The sequence below is a fragment of the Oxyura jamaicensis genome, chromosome 24 (genome assembly GCF_011077185.1).
Source record: "Oxyura jamaicensis isolate SHBP4307 breed ruddy duck chromosome 24, BPBGC_Ojam_1.0, whole genome shotgun sequence".
Taxonomy (NCBI): Eukaryota; Metazoa; Chordata; class Aves; order Anseriformes; family Anatidae; genus Oxyura; species Oxyura jamaicensis.
In genome coordinates this window covers 3,647,725-3,674,896 of record NC_048916.1, presented here as the reverse complement: position 1 = coordinate 3,674,896, position 27,172 = coordinate 3,647,725, and the positions used below count along the sequence as shown (strand labels likewise).

Sequence of the window (27,172 nt, the reverse complement as noted above, 5' to 3'; positions counted from 1 at the left end):
ATGTAATCTTTCTCCTTTTTGAAGCTGCAAGTTCAAATAAGGCCTCACTTGTGCTTCCATTGAACTGATTTTTTGGAACTGCAGTGTGCATCTCTTACGTAGGGTACTGAGGTACTGTTTGCAGAGGATATGGTTTTATTTGATAGCGTGTGCCAAGTGCCGGTGAACCTTACCAGCACTGTTTTGTTGGCTGAATTTTGCTGCCTTTGTGCAGCTGCTTGTATTTTTTAAATATTTATCTTTCAGTATTTGTGTGGTTTAGGGTGGCCATTCACACAAGCATCAAAGCCGACCAATTTGCAAACAGCCAGGAACTTAAATGCTGTTGATCTTATCTAGTCTGCAAATATTTCTGGAACCGTCTGAACTTCATGTCGTACGCAGCCCTGTGCTTACCAGGATTTACCAGCCCTTTGTGTTCACCACCACAGTTCTCCGCTGGACTGCCAAGAGTGAAGGTAGCCCTGCTCCAGGTTCAGTCCGACTCCAACTGAGTGTGACTTCAAAGAGTGCCAATTAGTACTAATTGTGTAGGTCTGTGTGATAGATGCAACTGATTGGTAGGGATTTGGCCGAGGCAGCTCGCTTATTCTCTTGCTCACTGCTAATGGGTTTAGCCTGTAAACATTGCTACCCCTGCTCTATCAAACTGAGTTAACAGAACACAAAGGTCTCAAGGAGGAAGTGGCCCTTTGGTTTTCGGATGTGCTAGTAATATTTCGCAGGCTCCAGCTTGTGCAGGCTCTGTTTAGTTTTTTTAAAAAAGCCCTTAAGTTTTCACTTTACAGCTCTGCCATTCATTCATGAGCTTGGGTACAATTTTTCCTCTCACCTCTGCATCTCCATTTCAACTTCAGCTCATATAATCAAGGTGTTTGCCACCTATCCATGTATTTATATGAAGAAACTCCAAAGTCCTTAAGTGGAGCTGGGTTGCACAAACCAAATGGGTGCTGGGATCCTTAGAGGTGTTGTGGTACCATCTGCCACCTGCCTCCCACAGGGCTTGGTATCAGTGCAGTGATTACAGTTCACTGAGAGTCTCATCTTTAATAAAGCCCGGTGTTAGCCTGCTACCTTCAGTGACTAGCATATGTTACCCCTGACAACTCTGCACTCGTGTGCAGAGAGCGGGAGCTTGCAGCACCTATGGGAAAGCTCCATCGGTGCAGGTGCTCTGACTTTAATTCACAGGCTGAAAGCTTTAAGGCTATCGAAGGACAGCCCTTCTTGATGAGCGAGGCTGTTCGTTATCTGTTAGAGTAACAGATGGTGATTTCCTAGCTTGGCAATTTCCTCTTCATCACCCTTGCTCCCTTCTTTGTCCCCTCCACCTCACAGTTCCCTGGTGCTTGTAATGGCCCCGTTGCTGCTGCAGCCATAGAAACCCAGGGCTGCTGATGGCAGGGATTTAATTTGCTGAGGGCACTGAGGTGCTGCTGGGCAGCTGGGACTGGCAGGTCTTTCTGCTGCCTCATGAGAAATAGGAGGGGGCTATGTGCTGGGAAAGATGGGCAGAGTAGGTCGGTGAAACGAAAGGTAAAATTGTTCTGTCTTTCACAAGTTTCCCCAGCCCTGTGGGGTAAATACAAGAGCTGTATTTAAAAGGGATGATCAACTTTTTTTTTTTTTTTTTTTTTTTTTTGGCAGCTTGGAAGTAACCATAACACACCATATTACTAATGCTGTGCTTTTTCTGGACTTTGTGAGGTGTGTGCTTTAACGCAGGTAGGTTCACGTCTTGGTGCTTGCAGCTGGAAGCATGGAGGAAAATAAACACCCTGTAGTTTGGATAACTAAGCAGCTTTGCAAATTTTAACAGAAGCCTTGATGCAAGTTCACTTTTATTGCTTATAACCTGCATATCTTTTAGTTTCACAGAAAAATTGAAAATATTCCTACCGTGATATATCAGATATTAGCTTTGTGTTCCAGGAACAGTTGCCACAGTTGCAGAAAGCACTTGTAGAGAGGTTGTATACCTGTCAATTACCTATCCTACTTCTGTGAAATGCTTAGTACTGAACCCAAAGCCTATGAATACAGGGTTTAATTAAGAAAAATGAATAGGAAATATTCATCTGTGTTCAGACTTGAAAAGTTCTATGTGAAATTATTTGCTGAATAGCTGTGACTAACAATAACCTTCCGAAGACCACAGACTCCTGTGAATAACTGATTCTCCAAGCTCATGAATTGATTCCATCTTCCATGACAGCCGTTTCTTCCCCATTCCCTTGCTCACCCCAATCATCCATCACTGTTGAAAGAACTTCCTTTGAATAAAAGCCTGCCAGACTCACACCTGCAGATATGCAAGTACAGTGAGATGTTTTCTATCACCTTTTCAAAGTATTGTCAGAAATGAGAGGCTGAGTTGGAGAGGGAGCACTCATTTTTAGTGGGGTCATTTATCAGATACAGCTATCCACAAATGTTTCAAGCTAGGAAACACAAGTTGAGACCCATTTCTCATTGCTTCTGAATTTATGCGTTCGTAGTTGAATTCCTTTTGAGAAATTGTGCTTCCTTTTATTTAAGGACAAGTAATGGCATCTGTTCTAAGTGCCAGACTAGATGGTTTTTTCCACCCATCCGATAACGTGCAAGTGCTATGAGAGCATTGTTTTAGTGTGGTAAAAACAAGCTGTATGTGTTTCTGCCTTGCTTTGGTGGAATGGATCATGCTGTACTGATGCCTTCCAAGGTGGAACTGCTGAAGGTGCAGATCTATCAAAGTTTGGTCAGGACTGGTAAGTGGTAAGCATTTGCACACCACACGAGAAAAACCAATGTCACATACTCTTGCTTGTGATCGTGACTTGTAATAGCGCTTCCAGACATATCTGGAAGGTACAGAATTCCCAGAAAACTCCTGCTGTGCAAACATTGACACGAGTGTCTGAACTTTGAAATCTGGACAGACACCTTAGTAGAAGAGCTGCTTAGCTTTAAAAGCCCGTTCGTGCATAAAATGAGAGATTGGCTCTGCTTTACCATTTAGAGACTGAAGTCTGAGTAAAATGAGATACTGCACCCCCTACCACCCAACAAAAAAGCAAGAAGATAATAGTACAAAATGTAATTTAAAACTTGCTGAGACCAGGTCTGAGAAATGTTTAAATATTTAACTTTGAGTGGCATAAGGTCAGGGAGATGAATTGTGATGAGCATTTTTTAAAGTAAGTTTTGCACTTTGATCTCTAGTATCAGCAGTCTACTCAAGTTCACTTTTGGCAGGATTTGGAAGAGGTGATTTGTGTGTGTGACTATCTCATGAGCATTCATGTGAGTGTATGTACATAGGTCACAAAGTTGATGAAAACTATTTAACACTTATATTACAGATGCTAGAAAAGAGGCAACAGAACAAGCATCCTTAGGAACGGACTGTTTTCTTCTGAACTTTCTTTTACTGATTTAATAAGACTTTTAACCAGCTTTTAGCCCTCTCTGTAAATATAAAATCACAATGTCTATATGTAAAGCTTTCCCCTGTATTACTTCTCAATACAAATCACACCTTCCTTATCTCCTTATAATTATAGCGAATATAAGAGCAGCAATTTGCTGTTCCACCACTTCAAAGGAACGCTATCATCTTAAAAGCAGGTTAACTTGTAATGGACCGAGAAGTGTAATGAAACAATAGCTCTGCATTTCAAGTGCTCTGTACTTTTTAGGGGGTTTAACAGCTGCACTGTCTAGTAATCAAAACATTGAAACGATTTTTCTCTGTGTGAAGAGCTCACAAACTTGTGGAAAGCTTCCATGCAAAACACTGCTGCAGTGAAGTAGGAGGAGGAAGAACTGATCTCCTTCTCCTCGTGTCTCTGAAATTTCTTGTCTTGAGGATTCACTAGTGATAAAGGGAAGGGGGCAAGGTGTTGTACTGCAATGTGTTGTGACATCTGTATTCCATTAAATTTTAACCCTTGGTTTGAAGGGCTGTCTGAACAAGGCGTTTAATGACGGTTGGGTGAGCCTGAAAGGTCTAAGGTACGTCTTGTATAACTGTCTAAGAGTAAAGTTTCAAGTGGGATTCCCAGCACTGCAGGAGATGTAGCTGGGCTTTGTTACACTGGGACTCTTTTGGTAAGTTTCTTTTATCTGCTTAATCAAAACCAAAGTGGCAAAGTTTTGTGAGAGGTTTTTTATTTATGAATTGACAAGTGGTTATAGGAATAGTCCCTGGATCTTCAAGGAGAAGAGACAGGCCTTTCCCCCTTACCTTTCTAGAGCAAGAAAGGAAAACGGTTACTATAGAGGATGTGGTATTCACCTTAAAGCTTATGAATAGTCTCCCAAGAACACAAACTAATCAGAAGGATGCTTCGTCTCTGTGAAGAAAAAGACGGAGCTGGAGGGGGTTGGGTGGTTGGCTCTAACAAGCCACTCTATTCTTATACAGATTTGTTGAAGCAATGCTGTTTGGTACCTGAGGATGTAGTTCTCATCTGCCACTGACATAGTTTCTGATTCTAGTTCCTGTTCTGTCTGCTTAGTGGTTTCTTCATGCCCTGGAAGTACCAAGACAATTCTAGATAAACTTCTAAACCTCTTCACGCTTTCCTCTGTTAATTTCTGTCGTGGCAAAAGTAGTGTTTTTTTACATAGGACTTAAATATATTTGACTTAAATTATCATTTCAGCACTGTAGTTGAGTTGAAATGCCTAAGTAGATGTAGGTAAGAGGAGCTGTAACAATTTCTTCATGCAAGCACAGAGTACACCTAAAGAAGAAAAAGAAATGGGGTTTTTGGATGAATCAATCTGAAGAGAGACAGAAAAGAAATGAACAAGTAGACTTGACAGAAAAATCTCGCTATGGTGTTTTAGTGCTGTTTTACCCCAAAGTAGGTCTTCCTGAGGATTAATGCTTTCTAAGAAGAAAATATGCAATTTGGGCCTTTTTGAAACTGCTGCTGTGCCTTTGGGCAGTCTGTATGTGATGCGCAATGTATTACATAGATTTGTCTACACTGCAGTAGAAGCTGTGATCGCAGCATGCATCTGTATACATGAACTGGTTTTATTGGAGCTGCTTAGGTTCTTCCAGCACTGAACGTAGAGTGTTTTAGTACGGTGTGTGTTCAGGCAAATGCGTCCAGTGTCCCAGGTGGGACCAGACAGTTTGTGCTGAAGCTGTGTTGCCATGGCTCCATAGCCAGGGTACTCAGGCTGTGCAGATTAAGGATGCCCCAGGAACATCTACATCGTGCTGCAGCCTGGTATCCAAAGGGAGAATCAGACCTGTCAAGGGCTCAGAAGGAAAGCTCTTGCACACAGAAACATGAAGCTACAGAAATGAGAAGCAGGAATGCTGATGAGTCCCTGGAGCAGGCAGAGGCTGCTAGGAGGGAATAAAGCCAACATCACACAATGGATTTAAGAAAAAAAAAAATAAAAATACCAATTAAAGGGGAAGAGTGACATCTTGTGGGCTCAGCATGCAACTCTCCACTAGAAATTTGGTGGTGACCACTTCTGGCTGCTTCATCCTTAAAAAGAGTTCCATCTAACTTCTCTTTTGTCCCGCTGTCCGGAAGCAGGGAGTATGTGAACAGATAGTGGTTTGGTAGTTGAACGTTAAGCTGTATGAAACCATTGCGGGGTGGTGTGATGAAACACTTCGTAGACAATGTGCAAGGTTACTTCTGTATCTGAAAGTTCTTAGAAAAGCATGACTGAGTGGGAGTAAGAGGCTTCAAACCAGTCACTCCTGTGGTATGTCAGGTACGAGCTTACTTCCTCATATTTTTCCTTGCATCTCTAAATATATGAAGAATGAGGCTTGTGTTTTTTCTTGTTCTGGCTTTAAAATCAAAATGTTTGATAGGGACTTATCAAAATCTGTCTTAATTGCTTCTGTTTTCTATTGCAGCAGTCAGCAGAGCAGCCAGCAAAGCAGCCACGATGATGACTCGTCTCGGTTCCTGAGCCCTCACATGCGTGACGACAGGTAAGTCTGTTCATGCTCAACTGGGGGAAATTCCTGGAACCACTCAGTAAAATTAGATGATGCAGGCTGACTGAGACCTCATTTTCCCTCAATTTCTCAGTTATTTAACCAGAAATGTCACATGCCTATAAAAGCGTGACTTAATCAGTCCTATCAATGCCTAAAAAAGACATAATTTTCCATGTACTTAGAACCTGGGACAGACACATCCAGCCCATGATGTAGCCTGAATTTTATTCTCAGGCTCATTCTCAGACTAATTCCCTGAAACTTTATCTGATGTAGAAATCTTCATCAAATCCCCTGTGTATTGATCATTAGCAGCTCTGATCCTTGAGTGTACAAGTGAAATTTTGTATGTAATTCTTATCCCTACCAAGTACAATATTGAGACTGGTTGTTGTATTTTACATGTGATGTGTGGGGACAGTCCCCAGGTGTCTACAGCTCATTTCTAGCAGCTCAGTAAAAACTGCTGTGAAGTTGGAAAAGAAACTTTAGTTCCTTGTACTTATGGTTGATTAATGACTACTTTAAACTGCAGTATTGGCAAAAAAAAAAAAGCTGTTGAAAAACGAATGCTTATTTTTGTGTGTGATTTATTGTTGCTTTGCTAAGGGCTATATGATTAAGAGTTTTGCTCTATCTTGTAGTTCATCTTGTGAGCCTGAAACCACTTTTTCTTCTGCTGTGCATGAATTATGAGCCCTGAACTGCAATCACCTTTCTGTCCTGGGCCAGCTCCTGCAGGCTTTTTTTCCCTAATAACACCTTTGGGCCCAGTGTTTGGTCTGGTCTTTGGTTTCTGAAATTCATGTTGTTTTGTTACTGCATTGCACAGGGGAGTTGTTGCATTTTCCTTAATGTTGTGACTGAGGATCACAGCTGCTACGTAGTGGATTAGGAGAAGCATCTGAATGTGGCTTCTGCTCTGTGCGCTCTTATTGTGGCATGGTCAGAGAAGAGCTTTGTTTCGGCTCTGTTACTCAGTTATTCCACACAAGTTGTCACTGAGGTCGAAGGTTTTTCTGACTGACTCTAGGAGGGTAAACTCCTACTGAACTCAGATTCCCCACTGTGATGTCAGAGGGCAATGGATTGAGTAAGAACTGAATAGCAGCTGAGGAGGCATCTGAGGAATTGACTCACTTGAGAGAACATCCTGACCCTGAAGAGCTAATTAATATCCCAACAGAGTTTGGCTCTGAATTAGCACTTGGTAGTTGCAGCTAACCTTTTCTTCCATATGTTTCACTCCAATTATCAGTCTCTCTGGTGCTGTGGAGCCTGGCATAATTGACTAGTGGGGAGTGATGTTTGCAACCAGTAAATAAAGAACCTGACAGCAAAGCAGATGGACACTTAGATTATACCTGGGCTTAATGCATGCTGTTATACCATTTGATTTTGGACTCCGTAGGTTAAACAAGGTTAGGCTTCATTAATACTCTGATGAAGGTTTTCTGGACATAGGAAGATGGGAATAATTTGGAAGTGCTGCAGTTTTCACATGTAGACTTAAAAGAGAGCCTTTAGACTGGTGCTGAGAGCATCTTAGTGTCTGGAAGAGATGTTTCAGCTGGAGCGCTGTTGGAGCTCAGATCTATTTATGCAGAGCCAGGGTGGTAGAGAGCATGCTGACCTCTCTGTTATCGGGAACCTGCAACCATCTTGCTGCCCAGATTAAATTTCAAGTGGGTTTGGTTTCATGGAAAATACTGATCCTAAAATGACCCATATGAAGGCAAGTAAATTGCCTTTAGCTCTTTTTCCTTTTGCCAAAATAATTGCATCAAGCTTTGCTGGTACAGCTTCTTTGGATAGCAGTGACTCTCTTTCATGAAACTTGACTAAAAAAGTCTCTGGCAGTGAAATGCATTTTGAGTTTCCTGTAAGACGTGGAGTAGGCTAATGAAATCTTTGAGTGCTTGCTGTTCCTACTAGCAAAGTTGAAGGTGGCTTCTGAAGCATCTTGAGGCTTCCAGGCTTTTACAAATGAATGAGGAGGTACTTTCTCACTGCCCTTATGTGGTAGTATTTTGACCAGTAACAATGCGTCCTCCAACCACAGGTTTCAAGTTCTCATCTCAGTTTAAATGGTAAAGACCTACAGGCAGTTCCCTGTGCTTGTTTCATTGATTTACCGTACAGACGCTGTAAGTAAAAAGAAGAAGGGTTTCAGCAGTCCTGTGAGTTGTGGTAAAAACTGAGCAGAAGAGGAGACGGCAAGAAATCACATGGTGTATACCAAAGGGTGCACCTTCTCTTGGCATGCTGCCTCTGGTGTCGCAGGCAGGAGTCTGTGCTGCACTGGAAGGATCAGAGCAGAGTGAGCAAAGATCTGCACCCACTTCAGTACGTCTGGAAAAGTGCTGAAAGCTACCCCAGCCCAAATAAAGGGATGCTGAGTTGCTATGTTGACTCTGAGATTTAAAAAAAAATATATGTAGAGGAATACATAGCTGAGGATGGCTGACATCGAGACTAGGCATATTCAAGATCTTAACTGCATGCTCTTCCTGTAAAAGATGGTACCAGGAAATGCTGCTAGTGGAGTTAACTGCTCAGTGATGGACTTCCAAGGATCGTGCTCCAACCCTCAGGCTCTTTCAGAGAAGACTCGGTTTTATTCTGCTGGCAGATGCACTCAGTGCTCCCTAGCAGTTGTGTTCCTTGAGGTGTGAGCGCTGCTGTTGGCTGGTGCAGTGCGAAGTACGGCCATGGTCCAGAACCCGTGCCCTGACAAGGTGTCCTGCAGCACCGCGGTGAAGCAGGTCTGCTACTTGCGTGTGTCTTCTCTGAGGAAAAAGCTGGCCTTCTGCAAAGTCCTGTAAGTTGTCATGTCTATCATACCTGATTGTTTATGCTGACAGGGAGCCTGTAGAGCTTTTATTTTGTCTTAGGGTAAATAAACGCTGTGCAAGTATTTTTAGAGCCATGTAAGGGAAAAGAGGCAGGCTAGAAGGAGAGCTGGGTTTTGCCTGGACTCAGGGCTCAGCTGCCTGCTGTCTGTGTGAGCTTGTGTGGTTCATTTCATGTTCTGTCTGTGCAATGAGGAGGACAGTTCTTCTCTAACCTCAGGAAAACAGATTAAAAAAAAAAAAAAAAAGATGGTGAGTTAAGTCTGTGGGTTGCTCAGATGCTGAAACACCCCAACCACATGAGTATGAAGATAAGCAGGGGAGCTGAGTTGCTGTCCAAATAATTGTGCTTGCAGTAGCTGCTTGACTTAATAAACTAATTCAAAGAGTGGACAGGGTTGGGATGCAGACAGCCAGAGACTTGGGTGAAATGTGTTCACATACACAGTCACTACTCACTGTAACAAGACAAGGTTATGTATGAATTGCCTTGAGCTTTCATCTGGATGGAGTCTAAGGTCATGAGCCTGCTTCTGCTTGAACCAAGGGCTTGTTCTTTGTCATGACACTGAGGTACCTATCAGGTTTAGGATGCAGGGAGTTTTAATTAAGAGTAAATATTAAGCTACTGAACTGGAGGGAAAATCAGTCCTCAGCCTCATACAGTCTGAGGAGGATACACTGATAAGGTGAAAAGAGGAGTGTGGAAAGTACAGGGATAGAAAGCTGTAGGACGTGAAAAGGAGAGGAGAGAAGCAGGTAGCAGTTACAGTGATCATATCAAAATGGAGGAAATGGGGAACAGCTAGTCTTACAATGTTTTGTTTTAATATGCCCTACATCTTGATTGCAACTTAATTAGCCCCCCAGTGGGCACAGTATCTTGTTCTGATAGTTCCAGGGCTGTGGGGCTTGTTTTTCCTTTGCGTAAGCTACTAAGTGTTTCTCAAACAATGGATCAAAATTTGCGAGAGCTTGCAAAAAGATTAGGAAATGGCTCAAGACATAGACAAGTTTAAGAAATTCTGCCTCCTGCTTGGATTTCCAAGAAGTTGTGTGAAGATCTGAAAGGAGATCAAACTTTTAAAATGTTTGTGCCAAAGTTACATCCTTGGGGTGTTTAAGAAGTTGGTAGGTGTTCTATATTTCAACAATGTACCCGTGACGTGCTTATGCTTCATCTTCCTAGCCTGCATCCCTTTTCCCCTTGACATGAAGAGAAGCTGGCGTTAACGTACTGTGTGCCCATTTACCTGCAAGTGGAGGCACAGCAAAGTTAGCTACTTCTGGTAGCTACTTCCCTTGGCAATGAGGGTCCTAATATTAGTTAAACATGTGAATAACCATTATTCATCAGGGGTGGATGCAACCATGATCTTTAGGAAGGTTTTCAAAAGTGGTGCTAAAGATCCTATTGTGGAGAAAAGCTCAGGCTGAGCTTCCAGAGTGTCCCAGAGCATAACCCTAATTCTCTTGCAGTAACTTTGGAGCTAGATCAAAATCCATACTTCCCTTAAATGTTCCTTAGTAAGCTGGATTTAACATTAAATGGACTAACTTTGGAGGAGTTTAACCAGAATGGCACTGATCTCCTTTGTCACATAGGAAAGATGGTTAATAGTTAGGGTCAGAGCTACTGTCTTCCCTCTTCCTAATTGCTGCTGCTTCCTGAGCCCCAGAATTGACTCTCGGCTGTAGAAGACAGAACAGTTTAAGAGCAGCTCTCCTCTACTTGGATCGCCAGATTTGCTACTGTCAGCAGAGCTGTTGTGAATGGAAATAGCACCTGCCCTGTTCCTCATACGCCAGCATTGTTCCTCTTGAAGATGGGCTGTTGTTAATTACAGTCTGCCTGGATCCGGCTCTGTTGGATAAGGCAGGCTATGAACAAGCAGCTGGAATAAGATGAATTTTGTCTTTGTGTTCAACTGGGAGTTGTCTTTTGCACCTGGCATCCCAGCTCAGTGGGTCTGCCCTGTAAGAGGGTTAAGCCATCCAGGAGAAAGTCTCATCCCTTCTCCCTAAAATTCTCAGTCGACTTCTGTCAGTGCAGATAAGAGTGCGCTCATCATTCAAAGTCGGTGCTGGATTTGATACATGAAAGTTGTGCTCCACTCACTATCTCTTATACTCTTGTTCTTTAGTCTTAAGGAGACTGAACTAAAAATGCTTTGTGATTTCAAAGCAAGGGCATTAGTCCCTGTGCTTCCCTTCTCTGTGACTGAGGGGTGTGGAGGGACAGATACCTCTCCTGCTTGTCTTACTGGGGCCAGAGTCAAGGAGGAGACCTTGCAGGATTAATTGGTGTGCTCATGCACTTTGTTGCTGTTGCGCAGCATGTGAGTCTGGAGCTTTGAGTTCAAAGCTATTGGCAAGCTTGAGAACAGGGTTATTTTATGCTTTCAGTGGTAATGTAATACCATGCCTCTGGGCATTAGCTGATAGCCACTGGTGAGAGGGAGTTTAATTGATACCATGAATAGTTTTTGTGCAGATGATAAGTAGAATAGATTGTGCAAATGCCCTCCATCACCAAAAATAAGCCATTCTTAATTCAGTCCCCTGCTCCAAGCAGTCACGGCAAAATACCAGCCTATTCCCTTCCATAAAGTTGCCTCCGACATAGAGCTTGGAGTGTGAGGACCTGCACGCAGGTCAGTAACAGCTGCAGGAGAAGGCACGGTCTTACAACCATGCCTTCAGATGTAAAAGCGGGGCAAAGCAGGATTCAGATCTCACTTCTCCGTTTCCTGATCAGTTCTGTCTCTACTGGACTGGTGTTATCAGTGATAAACCTCAGTGTGCCTTGCAGATCTCACTGAATGCAGAGGAGGTCTGGCAGGCCTCATGTGGCTGCATTGCTAGCTCGTGGTGCTCAGGAACATGAGGAGAAGAGGACTCATTTCACTGTTCCTTTTTTTTTCCTTATCTGAGGCCCTGGGCAGACTCTACCCAGCCTTCCTTCCTGTTACCAAGAGCAGAGGGCTCAGTTGGGTATTTCCCTTAGGTAATGGTCACCCCATCAGCTCTGCGTCCCCTGGGAGCATTGAGATTGTCAGTGCTACAGCTGTTAGCTTGAGGCATGTGGAGAAGTGGGAGTGAAGGCAGCAGGAGGCTGGGGTGCAGGGCTGTAAACCATCTCCTTCCACAGACCTCCTGCTCTGCGTAAGCCTCCTTGGCCCTTGTCTGCAGGCTTCTGTGCAGTGTGCTGTCAGCTGCTGACCCCTTGTGTGGATTCACCTTACAACAAAGCGTGTCCTGTGCCTCAGAGCCCTCGTGAACTTCTATTGCAGTACTAAAACTTCAATACTGCTCTAAAATCAGCCATCAGAGGGTCTCAGAGGACTTAATTGATTTTAGCCTCTTACAGCCAGAGGTAGGCTTTTTAAAGTTGCAGAGGAGTGATGCTTTTTGAGGGAGCCTGCTGCTAAATTCAGATGGAGTTTGGCCAGGTTTATGCAGTTACATGGGGAGTGACTGCTGTACAACCAGAATTAGACTTCACATCTATAAGCTGTAGTTCCTAAGTTGCAGAACACATCCCTCTTGGTGAATAGATGCCTTCTTAAACTGGGGCATGGCCTGGGATGAATCTAGGAGCTGTATTTGTCCTTGAATTCTATTGCATGTACCCAAACGTGGTATGGGAGCTCCAACTGCACCAGTGATCTCTTCTCTTTAATGGGTAGAAATGAACTGGCACTGAACGTTAGTGCAAGGCTTCCTCCAAAAGAACACCATGTGGGCAATACCTCTGTCTCGCAGTGGGAGAAAGCCACCTTCCTTTATGCAGGAAACATTTTAACCGAGGTGTCATCAGAAACCACAGCATATCTATGAGTCCTGTTGTGAGCGTGCCTGGCACCCCAGCTGCAGAGAAAAGATCTCAGAGCATGGTGTTGCTTCTACTTTGTGGTGTGGCTGACTGATCGATGCAGTGCAGTAAAACAAAGGTGTTACTTAAAACAAACAAACAAACAAAAAGGGATGGCGTACAGCTCTTCGGGTCCTAGTCTCCTAATTTGTAGTGACTTGTTTGATGTGCAGTAGGCATAGAAAAGAAGATAAATACTCAAGTGAATAGCTGGGGGCAGTGTTGAAGGGATAAGCAGGTTAAAACCCATCTGTTGAGCCAGTAAATTGGCAGACAGGACTGACACATGTCAAAGGGCAGAAATAGAAGGCATTTTAAAAATATTCTATTTCTCTTCCCAGTTCAATTTTTAGAGAATTTGGGACTACCGTTTACACTGAAATCAGAACTGGCATTGATGTTCACAGCCCTGGCTTTGAGTGATTGCTGGGGGAGGCTGGAGGCACAAGGGGAGGCTAACCCTTCTGCCTGGGCTTTGGACTGCAGCTGGAGGAGGAGGTGCTGGTGAACAGGGATGCTGCTGCCTCAGCCTCCCCTGAGACTCTGGCAGGCCACGAGCCCTGGAAGGGGATCTGGGATCAGCTCTTTTTCAGCTTGAATGCATATGTTTGTGCCCTTATAGAGACCTTTCTAGGCCCTTGTTTACAGTGCAGTCGTCAGCTGTTTCTGAAACTGCTCAGCGCTGGGTGTTTTTCTGTACAGACAGAAGTTCCCCCAAAATCTAAGGGCACTTACCTGAACTGGGAATTAAGGTTCTTTTGGATTTGCTTGGTGAAACACCCTGCTACTCTAAGATAATGGTATCTCTTGTACAGATTGCTCTGTGTGTGTGTGTCCCTGAACAAATCAGCCTTTTCGTAACTTTCCAGTCAGCACAAACACTTTATCATGGCCTCTTCCATGCTTTTAGTGCTATTTGTCTTTGGCACATGCAAGTATTTGCAATATTTACCTTGGAAAATATGTGCGTCTTTACACTTTATAGTTGGCTGTCTAAATGGGGAAGTACCAAGCATTTAAAATGAGTTATAATACAAACTAAAGCACCAGAAACAACACGGGGGCTCTGGGGGAGTTCTGTGCTGATGGCAAGTATGTACTCGATTCTTGTTGTGTTCCATGTTGGAAATAAGATGCTGTTTGGAAATGTAGTGCACAAAAATGACTGTAAGGAAGAGGTAGTTAAGTGTTATGTACCTTACAGAGAGATGTTCCTGCAACTTTGGATTTTACCTGCCTCTTTTTACACACTTCCTCTCTGCCCTGAGATCGTATATCCATTCAGCAGAGCACTGTGTGGGAAGAAGAGTTAACCAGTGCCCATTTGGTGGGAGAAGGGGGCACCTTCATCCACAAGCAGAAAGTGTCCAGGTGCCCTGTGGTGGCTGCAGGTCCGACAGCTGCACAAGCTGCTGCTTTTTAGCAGTGGATCAGAGTCCTGGCAGAAAAGGCAAAGAGCAGAAAGGCTCCTTGTAATGGACCAGCTGGGCTTGGAGCATCCTTTTAGGGATGCTGCCTCTGCAAACCAGCCTCTGGCTTTCATCTGAGCTCAATGCCCATGTTTCTTACTGGGAAGAAATCTGGTAGTGCTGCTGATCTTTGAACCGGTTTGTCTCCACGCGTTCTGGGAGCCACGGGATAACTGGTGTTAACTTCTACCTGGGAAGTTAGATAGTCTGGTTCAAGAGAAACTCTGGCTGGTTAATACTGGACCCAAGGATTTCATTCTGGCTATTAACAACCTCAAATTCTTTTAGAGAATCCTTTATTCTCTCAGATTTTTACACCTTATCCCATAGCAGTTGCAAATTCAGCAGAGCCTTTCAGGCAGCTGTGCCTTTAAAATTGAATCGCCTGTGATAGAAGAAATCTGAGAGCAGAGAAAGCAAACCTGTGCCTCTTGCGCAGAGCAAGCTCTTTGGAGATTTCTCCATCGCTCTGCCTTCTCATCAGCCAAGTCACTTCTCCTTCCCTTTGGGGCCACACTGCGGAGTAAGAGCAGTAGGAGCCATCCCAGAACCGTCTTAATGGTGACATTACATCTTTCCACGGTGGACTCTGAGGTCACCTCTCGGTGCTGCTTTCTCCCCAAAACTCCTGTGCGTGTGTAAACAAGCTGGGATTCCATCTTTTGACTCAACAGCAATTTGCTCCCTCGCTGCTGAAGCGTGTTTCTCGGGTTGCTGGGGAGCACGTTGGCACTTGGACAGACTTCCCTCTTTCTGCAGATGACTGTAACCGTGTGAGTGCTCACTGTGACCTCTGCATTTCTTCTTTTCCCTCTCCTCTCTCCTTGTTTATCCTCCCGTCCATTTCTTTCTTGGCCTTTCAGAGTATTTGTTGTGCATTTCGGTGATAAGATGGCAGCATGCGTCTCCCCACCGCGCCATGCATCGTAACAAGGTCAGGTGTTACAATCTGTACTCGCCAAGGGCTGTCCTTGAGCCCCCCTGCTAGACCTCTGCTTTTCTCCTCTGCTCCTGCAAGTTTGACCTATTTTTTTCCTTGAGTCCTCTCCGCTGTTTGTTCTGCATTCCCTCTGAAGTACCCCACCCCAAATCTCCAGCTATGGTGTGCTGATAGCTGCTCTCTCTCCCCCTTAACCTTTTCTTTTTCTTTAAATGGCAGGTTGCATGGGCCTTGCTTGAGGAGTATAGGTCTATCGGAGTTCCAGGCATTGTGAGGTGTAGCATTTTTCTGCTGTGGAAAAGGATCCTCGCTTTAGGCTTAGCCGTGTATATGCTCAGACATCCTTATGCAAGCCTCGTGGGCTGTTGCTTTACCTGTGCAGCACCTGCCATGCGTCTGTGCCCTCAAACCCTGAATCTTTATTCTGGGTTACCAAATGAGGGGTGTGTGGTACTTGGTGGGATGTGACGCAGCGAGATAAGTCATCCCCTGTATTGCTTTCCTAGCTACAACCCGTCATCCTCTGTTCCACCCTGTTGCTGCAGCTACTGGAAGATCTCTCAATGTGTAGGAGCGTGTGCTGGGGCTGTGGGAGGCTTCTGCTGCAGGGCTGAGGTGCGTCTGTCTGCAAACCAGAAGCTTTTGTCCAGGACCTCAGTCCTGAGCCACTGCTCAAGCCACTTTCTCTGATTTCTCTCAGGCTTCAGAAATAAGAGGAGTCTAGGACCTTTCTCTCTCATGACTTCAGTCGTTCCTCAAGGGTTTTCGTTCTTAAAGCCAAAACATTGCAGTGCATCTTCCTGCCACAAGGTTTCTCACTCCTTATCTGAAACATCTGGGGTTAATTTTTATCCAGGTGAGGATATTGCATTAGACGTTCCATGGGTGCAGATCAGATAAAGGCTTTGTTTCTCCAGTGTGCTACCTATGTGCCTCTATGGATTATCCTTTAAGCAGTGCCAGTCCAAACCCAAAGGCTCAAGTTTATACCATATGTAAAGATTTAGCTCACTGTACCCGAAAGATTTATTTTTTACATAGGATCCAAAGTGTCTTGCCTGTTACACACTCTGAAGTTCTCTGATTTTGAGAGAGATGTTTAGCTTTATACGGAGTGAAAATCTTGTCCTGCTAAGGTGTCTGGCTAAAATGTGCTCTGTTTCATGCAGTGAGTTACTCCAGAATATCTGGACTCCATCAAAAGGCAGATGATCAGCCCATACTGTCCAAGATAACGCAGTCTTACTGCCTTCTCCTCAGTGGCTGCATGTTAACTCGCGATGGAAAGAAAATTAGAAAGTGGCTTTTAACTTCCTGACAAATTCAAATGAAGGAGGGGTTTTGTGGCATATGAAATGTGCCGTGAGTCATAAAACTTTCTGTTGTTAGCCTGCCCCTTTCCACAGTGAATGAGCCTCTTTTGGGGGTGGGAAAGGTTATTGCACCATCTCACGTAAATGGAAGGCTGAGCTCAAACACATGAGACAATGAGGGGAAAAAGATCCAGAAGGCGTTGCATGAAAGCAGCAGCCCTCTTTCGTTATAGTATTGCTCAAGAAATAAGCAGTAGCAATACGAATCATCCCAGTTTCTCCATCTTTCTGATGCTGCTGATCCTTCTAGGGAATTATTCTCTTTTCACATTTGAGCTTCTCTCTGTTCTTCTCTTCTGGGATAGCCAAGGCTTGCTCTTCTGCTGTGATGCTCTTCTGCCTTGCTCTCCTTTCCAAGACCCTAAGACATAATTTGCATGCCATGGCAAACTACTCAGCACAGAAAGAAGTGGCTTACATGCTCTTTCTGTTCTGTACAGTGTGACTACAGCTCCCATGATGCCAGGAGTGTGAAATGCATATTTTATTTCTGGAAATGAAGTCTCACGTGACTTCCCAGCTGCTGCAGCAAAGAAAGAGTCCCTTCTGAGATTTTTCCCTGGGAAATGGAGGTGCGCCCTAGCTTGCAGATGCTGTGATTGCATCCAACAGCAGAGGCTGTAGGGCTGCAGGACACTGCCGACTTCAGGAAGGATTCAAGAATTTATCCATCTGGCACATTTTCCTGGGGATCTGTACCTCTCCACTAAGGTGCCTAACAGTTAAACTACCTCTTCCTTAACATTTTGCCATTCTTCATAGCTGTTCTCTCTCCACTTAACACTGCTGATTTTGTTTCTAGTTTGTCATCCCGCTAGTCCTGTCGCTATCAGGTTTTGTCTTGCTTGCACATTCCCCAGAGGCGCAGTTTTTGCCTGCTGCCCCCAGCTCCTGCAGATCTTTTCTTGCCACATGGCAGAACCAAACCATAGCTGAAGCGTTGCCCCGCAGGGCAGCATGCTGGTCTCTGTGCCTGCAGGTCACTGACGTTGTTTCCATTGCGTGGCTACTTGAATAAGTAACTTTTTCTGTTATTTGCTGGGTCTCTGAGGCGAGTTGCTCTGGTCAGCATGAAGCTGGAGCTGTGATTCCTGGGCAGGAGCAAAGCCCCGATGGTGTGTCTGTCCGGGGGTGTCCTGGTGGCTGTGTGAGGCTGGGCAGTGACACTTGCATGTAGTGCCAATAACAAACAACCATTCCCAATTTGTAAGATAGCTTTAATGAGGCAATTACAAGCTCATACCCCAAACTAATGTGACGCTAGTGGTGTAGCTGTTCACAAAGCTTTGGATTCTTACCCAGCCCTTCAGTGTGTCATACTGAGTTGCTTCCGAAAAGCAGACTTCCTCAGGAGACGTTTCCTGTTTGCTGTTAAGTTCATGAGCTATTACACCCTGCTGGAATTTTATAGCCGCTGCTGTAAAGAGAGCACACCATGGAAATTCAGCTTCTTCTGACATGCAAAGCTGGGCTTTTCTGGTTCTCTAGCTTAGGATTTGCTGAAGGTCCTTTATGAGGCAGGCTGTTCTGTCATGCTGCTGCGAGTACTCCTGGCAGAGTACATGCGAGTGAGTAAACTGCCACCAAGGGGCTTGGTGGCTCGATAAAAGAGGGGTTGGAGAGCAGGTTGTCTGCGTTTGCTGTTCGTGTACCTCTGCACTGCATGCAGTACGCTTGTAGTACTACTCTTGTTGCTGTAGCATGGGACTCATTTGGAAATCCATCCAGCGCTCACCAGGCGACAAGGACCACGATCCTTATCTCAGTAGTGGAACTAATGCAGGTGGTGGTGTTCTTTGTGCATGGTGTTGGGCCAGGTATGCTGAAGATGATTATATCCATGGCAATGCTTGGGATGGAGGTAGACCTGAATGCGTTTATACTTGAATGAATTTTCAAAACCATGTTACTGCATCCTGTGGTGGCTGATTTAGGTGTTTTCATAAGACGGGGTTTAAGTCCCTGATAAGAATGGGGACAGTGCCTTTGAATATGCAAAATAAAAAGGTGAAGAAAGTGTAGCAGCCTTGATTTTTCACAAGCAGGCGACTATGTGAATGCACTGCAACAAATACCAGAAATACACCAGTATTTGTGCATATATTTAATATAATATGGAATGTAATACACCTAACTTAATAAAACCCTGCTTTATGGGGTGTGTACACAAGGAAATGAGTATGGTTTTGCAGAAAGCAGGTAGCTGCCCTTGAACACGTGTGAACTGTTGGGTGCATTGAGGATCATCTGCTGGTGCCCCCGGTCTGTGCGTGCTGTGCTGAGTGCCGGCTGTGTGCCTGAGCACGGCGTGCTGCACCGCTGTATGAATAAGCACTTTCAAGCAGAGCTGTTTCTAGCCCTCTGAGGCTCTTAATTTGACTGAGCTCTGCAGTGTTTTTTTCTTTTTTTTTTTTTTTTTTTTTCTTCCCAACCTTCCTCTCCCTCCCTCCCAGCCAGGGTTGCTCACGTCTGTCTGCTCTGCTCCACTCTGCCAGAGCGCTCCGGCTACTTGCGTGCGGTGGCTCCTGGCTGGCGAACAGGCTCCAGGCTCGGTTTCTGGAGGAAAGCAGCCAGGAGGAGCCTGCGGGAGCAGGGAGGGAGAAGCTGGGTGATGAATGGGGCTGGGTGAAGTCACCCTGTGCCGCCAATCGGGGCCGGCCGCAGCCGGGCAGGGCCTCGGCAGCTCCAGGAGCCTTTTGACACCGGGACAGCTTTACCTTGGAGGATGCTCTGCTGGCTTCAGTCTGAGCTGAGGGTGTGCTCCAGGGAATTCCTAGTTTAGGCCCAGTAATTTCTGAGGGTTGTTCTGAGGTGAGTGTTCTCAGTAGGGTGCAGACGACTAACCTCCTCCTTGCATTTTGCTCTGCACGTGTTCATCTCTCTTTACATGGTCTGTCTCTGGCATGCTTATTTTTTTTTATTATTTTATTTTTTGTGGCATTGCTCTCCCATCTATCTGGCTGTCCTGCTCTCACGCTTTCCTTCCAGAAGCTGCCTCTTCCTTCCCCACTGCCCTCTCCTCCCTTGCCCCCTGCACTGCCCAGACCCACTCGCCACCTGCCTTTCTCCTGACGTATAAAACACCCGCTTGGGGGGGCTCCTTGTGCCCCGCTCCCTTCCCACAGAGCCATCAGGGCCTTTTCCCCCAGGGGAGGCACAGGTTGCTTGCCTCCTCCCTGCGGGAGCCCAGACTTGAAGCTGGGAGAATGGGGCTGTCTGTTCCTCAGCATCCTACTAGAATTTGGGGTGGTAGCAGGGGTCTGGGGGATTGTAGTTGGAGGAGCTGGCAAATTACTGGATTTTGTGCCAGACTCGAGTCAATAATTTAATTTGGGACCATCAGCTTGAGATGCTTTTCCCTCCTGTTTGGGGGCAGCAGGGAAAACTTGGGGCTAGCTCTTACATGACTCGCTTGTTCTCACCCATCTGTCAAATTGTTTGTCTTCTCTTCACCATCCTTTTTTTGACTCTCCCTTTTTCTCCCTCTCCTCCTTCAATGGTCTCATTTACTGGTAGGCCAAGCAGAAAACATGGAGACGTCTGATATGGCGACAGCAAAGGTAGGATGGAAATGCTGCCGGCCTCACTGTGCGTAAGTGGTTTCGCTTGGCACCTTCTTACTTTGTCACCCTTTTTGCTTTCTCCAGACCCTTTCCCCCGATGCTGGGAGTGGTTCTAGTGCTGGGGTTGACGACGGGATTCGAGTTCCAGGAAGGAGTTGATATTGTGGCTGCAGACTCTATATGTTACTTTTCTTGTAAGGTGTGAGATAAAATCTTCCTGCCCTAAAATATTGATGCTCATGGGGGAGAGAGAGGAGCCTGCATCGTTGTCGGTGGCAGCTCTTCCTTTGTCCGAAGGGAAGCCAAGGGGGGAGAGCCGGGATGCTGCAGCCCGCTTTGCTGCTCGATGTGAAAATGCCGCTAGAGGGTGCTTTAGGGGCAGGTTCCCACTCTGAGCCTGTCCGGTGGAGCAGAAAGGCCTTTCGGCAGCCTCCTTATTTTTTTGGAAAGCATCTCGAGGGGGAGGGCTGGCTGAGAAAGTAACATGAGCTTATAGATGCATCCGCCCTTTGCTGCGAGGCTGCTCGCTGTACCAGGCTGCAGGTCCTGCTCCCTGCAGCTCGCAGGGTGTGGAGATGTGCCCGGCATGGCTTCAGCATGGATCAGGAGAGCTGGGGAGCACAAAGCTGCCTCATCCCGGGATCGTTGGGACTCATGGCTGGGGTTCTCAGCAAATGGTTGTTTTCTAGCATGAGCCTGCTGCCAGCGTAGCTGCGCTTGGCATCAGAGCAAGATGAACGCACAGGGAAAGTCTGCAAGCACCTCCCGTCGGGCTGTTACCTCAGCAGCCTGTGAAACTGAGCGTGGTTGAAAAGCTGGAGTTTGGAAAGGGAGGGAAATGGCATTAGGAGTTATAAAATGCTTCTGAGCCTGCCCTGGATGGGACGCTGTAGCACAGCAGTGAGGCACTCTGTGCTCCGGGAGGTACCGGTTTCACCTGGGGTAATTCCTTGGTTAGCAAGTACCGTGCTGCTGTTCAGATCGCAGGGCTTGTTCCTGTATCTCAGCTAGAATTTATGTGGAATAAATACTTCCCATTTCCCCCCTTGTTTCTAGTAAACAGGGCATACTTTCAGTTCCATTTCCCGTAAGGTGAACAGCTGCCCTGCTTGGCCCCAGGACCGGGTTGCATGTCAGGGCAGGGTTTGTGGCTTTGGGCGATCGTTGTGTGAAGTACTTCAGGGTAAATGTGCCTTTACTGAGGTGGAATCCTCACTGCCACGTCTGCGCAAACTTCAGCTGCTGCTTGGAGCTGCAGTGCTTGGAAAAAGCTGCCACTGTGAAGGCTGAAGGGCCAGTGGCACTGAAACCAGCTGCAAATGACACAAATTCTTTTTTTTTTTTGGCATTTTGTGGGACTTTTCTGTGTTGAAAAACAGGCATTTTCAAACAAAACCAACAAAGTCAGTGTGAAATACCTTTTTGTCTGCACCTGCTTTTTATAGTTTGTTTTCAGTTGAAGGAAAACATGATCTAGAGAGACGTTAAAGCAGCATTTTGGTGTGGAGGTACTGAAAACCTAGTTATCTGTTCCGGAAGACATCTTCAGAGTGGAAAATATATGTAGTTTGAACCTTCTAAAACAGATACAACTTCAAAAAAAACACCATTAATGTTCAAATCATAACTATATAGATTTATTTGGATTTAAACCACATCAGGTGATATTTAGTCCCCTATTCTTTGTTGAAACCAGACTTTCTTCCTTTTTTTTTTTTTTGTTTTGTTTTGTTTTGTATCTGTATTACCCCAGTTCTAGCTGGCATGGAGCCTCTGAGGGATGCTAGTTCATCTTGATGGGGTCACACTGGGCTAGCAAAGAATTTGAGGAGAAAGCCTAACATTTATTTTTCTCAGCCTAAATGCTGAGAGCATCCCCGGGACGCACCAGCAGGATGTTTTACTTCCACGGCCGCTCTCCATTGTGTTGTGCTGCTGCTTCCTTTTCTGCTGGGGCACCTTCCAGGGTACCGCAGGGACTGGCATTTCCTGGCTCTCCAAAGAATGGTCCTGGCCTTAGCCCATTAACAGCAGCAGGAGGCACAGCTCTGAGCAACTTCGAGCTTGTGGCTCTGATCGCAGGGCAATCGCCCTGGAACTGGTGATGGAATCAAACTTTTTTCCCCTGCATGCAGTGGGGAACCTTGCAGTGGGATCATGATATGTCCTGGCACTTCCCATCTTGGCTTATCTGGTGCCCGGCTATGAAAACAGGAGCCCTGCTTGTTTTCTCCTTGTTGCCTTACTGAGAGCCAAGGGGAAAAGTAATTAACCTGTTAGCAAAGCACATGAGCACAAATGATGCTAGAATGCTTCCTGGGAAAGCATGAATCACTCTCCAGGTAATCAGCTAGTGGAAAAGGGGGACGTAAATCAGCGAGATGTCTGTCATTCCCCTGACACTGAAAGGCTCCTGTTTTCTGTACTGCGAGTGGAAAGTCCTCAGACGTTTTGGGGTGGGAGAGGTCATTACAGCCACCTCGTGCAGATGGGTTGGGGAATGCAGAGCACCGTCCCATCTGGACAGTAGCACTTGGTGCTTCTTTCATCCGAGCTGGAGATCAGAAAGAAAAATAGGCTTTTTTTTTTTTTTTTGTATTAGTTTTTTTTTTTTTTTTTTTTTTTTTTTTTTTTTTTTGGTATTTATGTGGCCTTGAGAGTTTATAGTTACAGGTCAGGAAAATATCCGGTCTTTTTTTTAAGTCCTTTTTTCCTGCTACTCAAAATCTCCAAGTCTTTCTTCGCGTTGAGAAAGTTCGGCGGGGTTTTTACTTTGTTGCTGTTTTTAGTGTTTGTGTGTGCTGATTGACTTCCTCATCCTGGCTGACGTGAAAGCAACCAGAAACCCCCTGGGAGGCTGTGTTTGTGGTATCCTTGCTCTGGACCAGAAATATTCAAAAATGTTACTGGCAGTAGGCCAGGATCCAAATTATCTTATTTAGTCCCTATTGAAGTTGATGGGAATTTTTGCTTGTGGGGAGAGATGGGATGAGACAGGGCAAACAGGCACCAAGTCAATTTGTTTTATTATTTGCCATTTACGTGTAGTAACTGTGTTTGTAATACTTGCAATCAAAAATGAGGTCCCTTTCTTAATCGTAATTCTACTGCAATAAGGAAATAATTTGACTTACATATTTTACAGCTAGGAGGGAAATTATGAACATCTGATCCAACATCCTGTATGAAGGGCAGTCATTGTGAAAATATACGCACGGCTCCATGCGGATAGGTCAAATACAAAGAGGAAAGGAGATAGGTATGAGAAATTAATTAAAAATGGGTTGAGAAAAGGAGGGAAGCAATCTGATGATGACTGGGGTATGGAAGGGAGGTGAGAACACAACACTGAAAAAGAGGTGATTACGAGGCAACAAATGGCAGGAAATAACTGAGGGAGGGGTGAAGGTGGGATAGAAAAGGAACGGAGAAGAGGAAGGGGGAAGCAGGTGTAGAGAAGTGTTGCTTAGCAAGAGGCAGATTGGCTTTTGGCATGGGCACAGGTGGCAGGCAAAGGGCAACGAGAGCCGTAGCTGCGGCACCAGGTGGGTGAGAGGGGAGGACAGTGGCTGAAGAGAGGTGGCACTCATCCCCGGTGCATGATCCTGCTGCTCTGGTTAAGCTTTGCACTTCAGAGACTGCAGCTCCGAATGCTTCAGATGGGCTGCTGTTGAACTCGGTGTTGGTCCTGCGAGGTAGGAGAGGCCATGGTAGGTGAGATGTAAAGGAGCCGGTAATACCGTCGTGTTTTCAGGGAGTTGTGGTTGTTAATGCTGGCCAAAAAGACGCCCACTCTCAAATTTGTTTTCAACTACTGTGCCTGTTCTTAAAAAAAAAAAAACACATCAAAACAAAAGTGAAAAGTCATGTTTGCACTACTTTTTATACTATTTTTGCCATTTTAACCATTCATGGGGAAAAAATATTAAAAAAAAATGCCAAAAGAAGAATGGCTTGGGACAGTTCTTTTACATGCAAAGCCTGGTCATCAAAGCTCAGCTGTATTCACTCACAATCCGCAATCCACTGCCATTGAAGATATTACCACAGTGTAGTGGATGTCTCCTTAAAGCATGTATCGCCCCACTGATAAGTGAAAAGGCACAGAATATATTGCCTAGGTTCAAACCAGAGCTCTGTGGCAGAGCCAGCAGCTGCTTTTGGTCTCTTCAGGCCCTGGTTCTGCCCTTGCTGCTTCTCTGTTTTCCCATTTTCCTGGTGTGCGGGATAGATGCTCAAGATGGAGTAGGTAGATGACTTATCTGGAATTCAACGTGCGTGTGACTAAGTATTCTTAGTGCTGCAGAGGTGGACAGGGTGGCTGTGCGTAGCCTACCTCTCTTGATATGTACATATGCTCTTTTGTTACCCTGTTTAAATTTTAATATCAGTCTTTTGCCTGGAGTAGTTGTATGCACAGGATGGAGCAAAAAGGCAAGGGCTTGCCCGTGCAGTGGTAGCTCCAGGTGGACCAGTCAGGTGAATGCAGAACCCAGGCTGTGCCCAGCAGTGACAGTGGGGTCGTGCCTGGGGCTCTCCAGAGATGGTTGGCGACCTACGGGCCTTTCAGCAAGGCTCCTGCCAGGAGGCTTTCCGAGAGCAGATCCCAGCTGAATTGTGGCAGAGGTGGCAGCGTCTGCCAGTCCGATGCTCATACAGATGCTTTCTCTTTTGAAGTGGTCGATTTCCTTTGATAATTTCCTGACCTTCACATTATTTAAAAAAAAATACACAATTGCTTATCTCTTAATACCTTTCTTGCCTGAGCTTTGATTTCCAAACATGTGACTGCAGCATTAGCCTGTCCCAGATTTGCAGGTCTCCTGACCCATTTTACAGCATTGTGATTTGCTTCCCTCCTTGACAACCTGCAGGCCCCAGCTGTGTGGCGTTTCATGGAGAAAAGGGGCTCTGGACCCGGGATGAGGCCAGGCCAGGCAGCTGACAGAGGCTGGACCTGAAGAGGGTTGAATCTGAGGCTATGTGGGGGTGACATGTGAATCTCTCCCCCACCCTGTTTGTGACTGTGCCCAGCTGTATGGCTAAATTGTCTGGGAATAAAAAGCGTGATGCAAAGTTTACGCCCAAAACAAACCCTTCAAGCTTTTGTTTCAAGCGTTTTCTTCAAATTCTGTGCCTGCCCTGCAGGGGCTGGGGGCTGGAGGATGCCTTGCCCTGGCTGATGCACTCATCAGCGTGGTCCTGATTCATGGAACAAGTAGCTGGGGAGCTGTTTGCATGGAGTTATTAGCACAGAGATGAGTTTTCCATTTTATAACTCCCCAGAATGACATTTCAGTGTCACCTGCACGATTTCTGAACCAGCAGCCCCCTTGCTGCGCTCCTGTTTCCTTTCATCTGTGATTTTGAAATGCCCTGGGGTGCCCAAAGCCCTACAACAGTGATTTCCAGCTCAGTTCAGAACTGGAAGTTGGTTTCTGTCCCTCTGTTCACGATTCAGGAGCTTCATTCAGAAAAAAAAGTCTGCTGTTCTTGAGCACCATGCAGAAGCACATTTATTGCTTCATGGAGGTGATGTGGGCATCACCTTATCATCACGTTATCACTGCCCTCTGATAAGGAGGACAACGTTCCCAGAGAGCTTTGTAGGGCAGAAAGGAGCCTTGGCACTCGTACCCACGGTTAGAGGAGAACAGAGGGGAGGTTAGGGGTTTATGGGGGCGATTCTCTATCATTCCCTTCTGACATGAACTGTAGGCAGTGATGGGGCCCCACTAGCTGTGGCCAATGACTTCGTAAAATAATGGCAATCAGTTTGGGGAAAGTTTTAAGCTGCTATTATCTTTCCCATTTCACCTCACTGCTCTCTTTCCACTGTCACTGTTGAATTGTGCTGAAGTGCTGGGGATGCTCAGGATTCTCGGGGGGGGGGGGGGGGGGGGGGGGGGGGAGCCCTCGATCCCCCCCTCCCCATTTTGGGGCGCTCCTTTAGTGGGAATTACTTAACCCATGGCCTGGGGGTGATGCACAGCACCCCTGGGTGCCAGGCCGGGGCGCAGCAGCGCGCATCCCCCTCCCACACCCTAACTCCCAGTCCCCCCTTGCGGGCCCGGGGCCGAGGACCCTGGGGGGGCCGTGGCAGCCCCCTGCCCTCCTCCGGGGGCTCCTGCCCCGTCCCCCCGCGGCCGGGGGCGGGCCGGCTGCCGCCGCACATGCTCAGCAGCAACAGCAGCAGCGAGGGGCGGCTGGGGCCGGCCCTGCGTGGCGCTGCGGGTGCGGGGAGCCCTGCACCTCTCGGGGGGACACCGAGGGGACCCCGGGGGGGGCCCGGGGCCGGGAGACGGCCTCGCCCCGCCGCGGGGGGCTCGGTGCATGGGGCTCGGCGCCGGCCGGGGGGCGCTGGGCGGCCGGGGCTCCCGCACCATGTCCTGGGTGCTGCGGAGCGAGCAGCGGGCAGCCAAGGACGCGGGCAGCGGCGTGCGGCGGCCGTACTGATGAAAGGCTTCAAGCTCGCCTGGTAAGAGGGGAGAAAGGGGCGAGGATGCCCCTCGCAGCCCGGGGAGGAGGCGCCCGGCTCGGCTGCGGCATCGCCGGGAGGCGCCCGGGGGTCCCGGCGCTGCGCCCTGCCCGCAGCCGGCCCCTCTAATCACCTGTTCTCCGGGGGTGCACGGGGTAAAAGCAAACGTGGGGGTCTGCCCCCAAAAGAAGGGGGTGTGAGGGCTCCTGTCCTGCCTGCGCCCAGCGGCCTCTGCTCGCTGCTCCTCTCTGCTGCTGCTTTGGGGATGCTCCGCACCCGGCGGCTCCAAGGGCTGGGGGCTCGGGGCTGGGAGGGGAGCTCCGGGGTTCCCGGGGGACCGAGCTGCTCCTGGGGTGTTCCCGGGTGTTTTGGGGTAGAACTCAGGGGGTTTGGACAAGCAGGCAGTGAGGGAGGATGTGTGGGTGCAGGGTGATCAACAAAGCTGCGTGTATTTAGATGTTTGCATGGCAATTATTATTATAATCATTTTTTAACAGGGGTACGTATCTTACATGGGTGGGTAAATATATACATATATAATGTATGTGGATGATTCTATGCATGTAATGTATTAAATAAAACTCAGCTGGCAAAGATTCGTATAAAATCTAGAGTATGTCAAAACTATTTAGCTACAGTAAATAGTCTCTGA

The 27,172-nt window shown here is 46.6% G+C and overlaps 1 protein-coding gene across 14 annotated transcripts in view; it reads left to right on the top strand.

Moving 5' to 3' along the window:
• Window positions 1–27,172, top strand: part of GRAMD1B (GRAM domain containing 1B) — a 147,133-nt gene that overhangs the window by 60,084 nt on the left and 59,877 nt on the right. For 8 of the 14 annotated variants that reach the window (XM_035346305.1, XM_035346307.1, XM_035346306.1 and 5 more), the window contains exon 3: window positions 5,885–5,962. In XM_035346305.1, the coding sequence (XP_035202196.1) occupies window positions 5,885–5,962 (78 nt within the window). Of the gene's footprint in view, window positions 1–5,884; window positions 5,963–14,664; window positions 14,938–15,029; window positions 15,101–17,066; window positions 17,191–17,881; window positions 18,020–19,995; window positions 20,040–21,779; window positions 22,509–26,243; window positions 26,521–27,172 lie in introns of those variants that run through there. The other 6 variants (XM_035346316.1, XM_035346320.1, XM_035346317.1 and 3 more) reach the window with 6 other exon arrangements.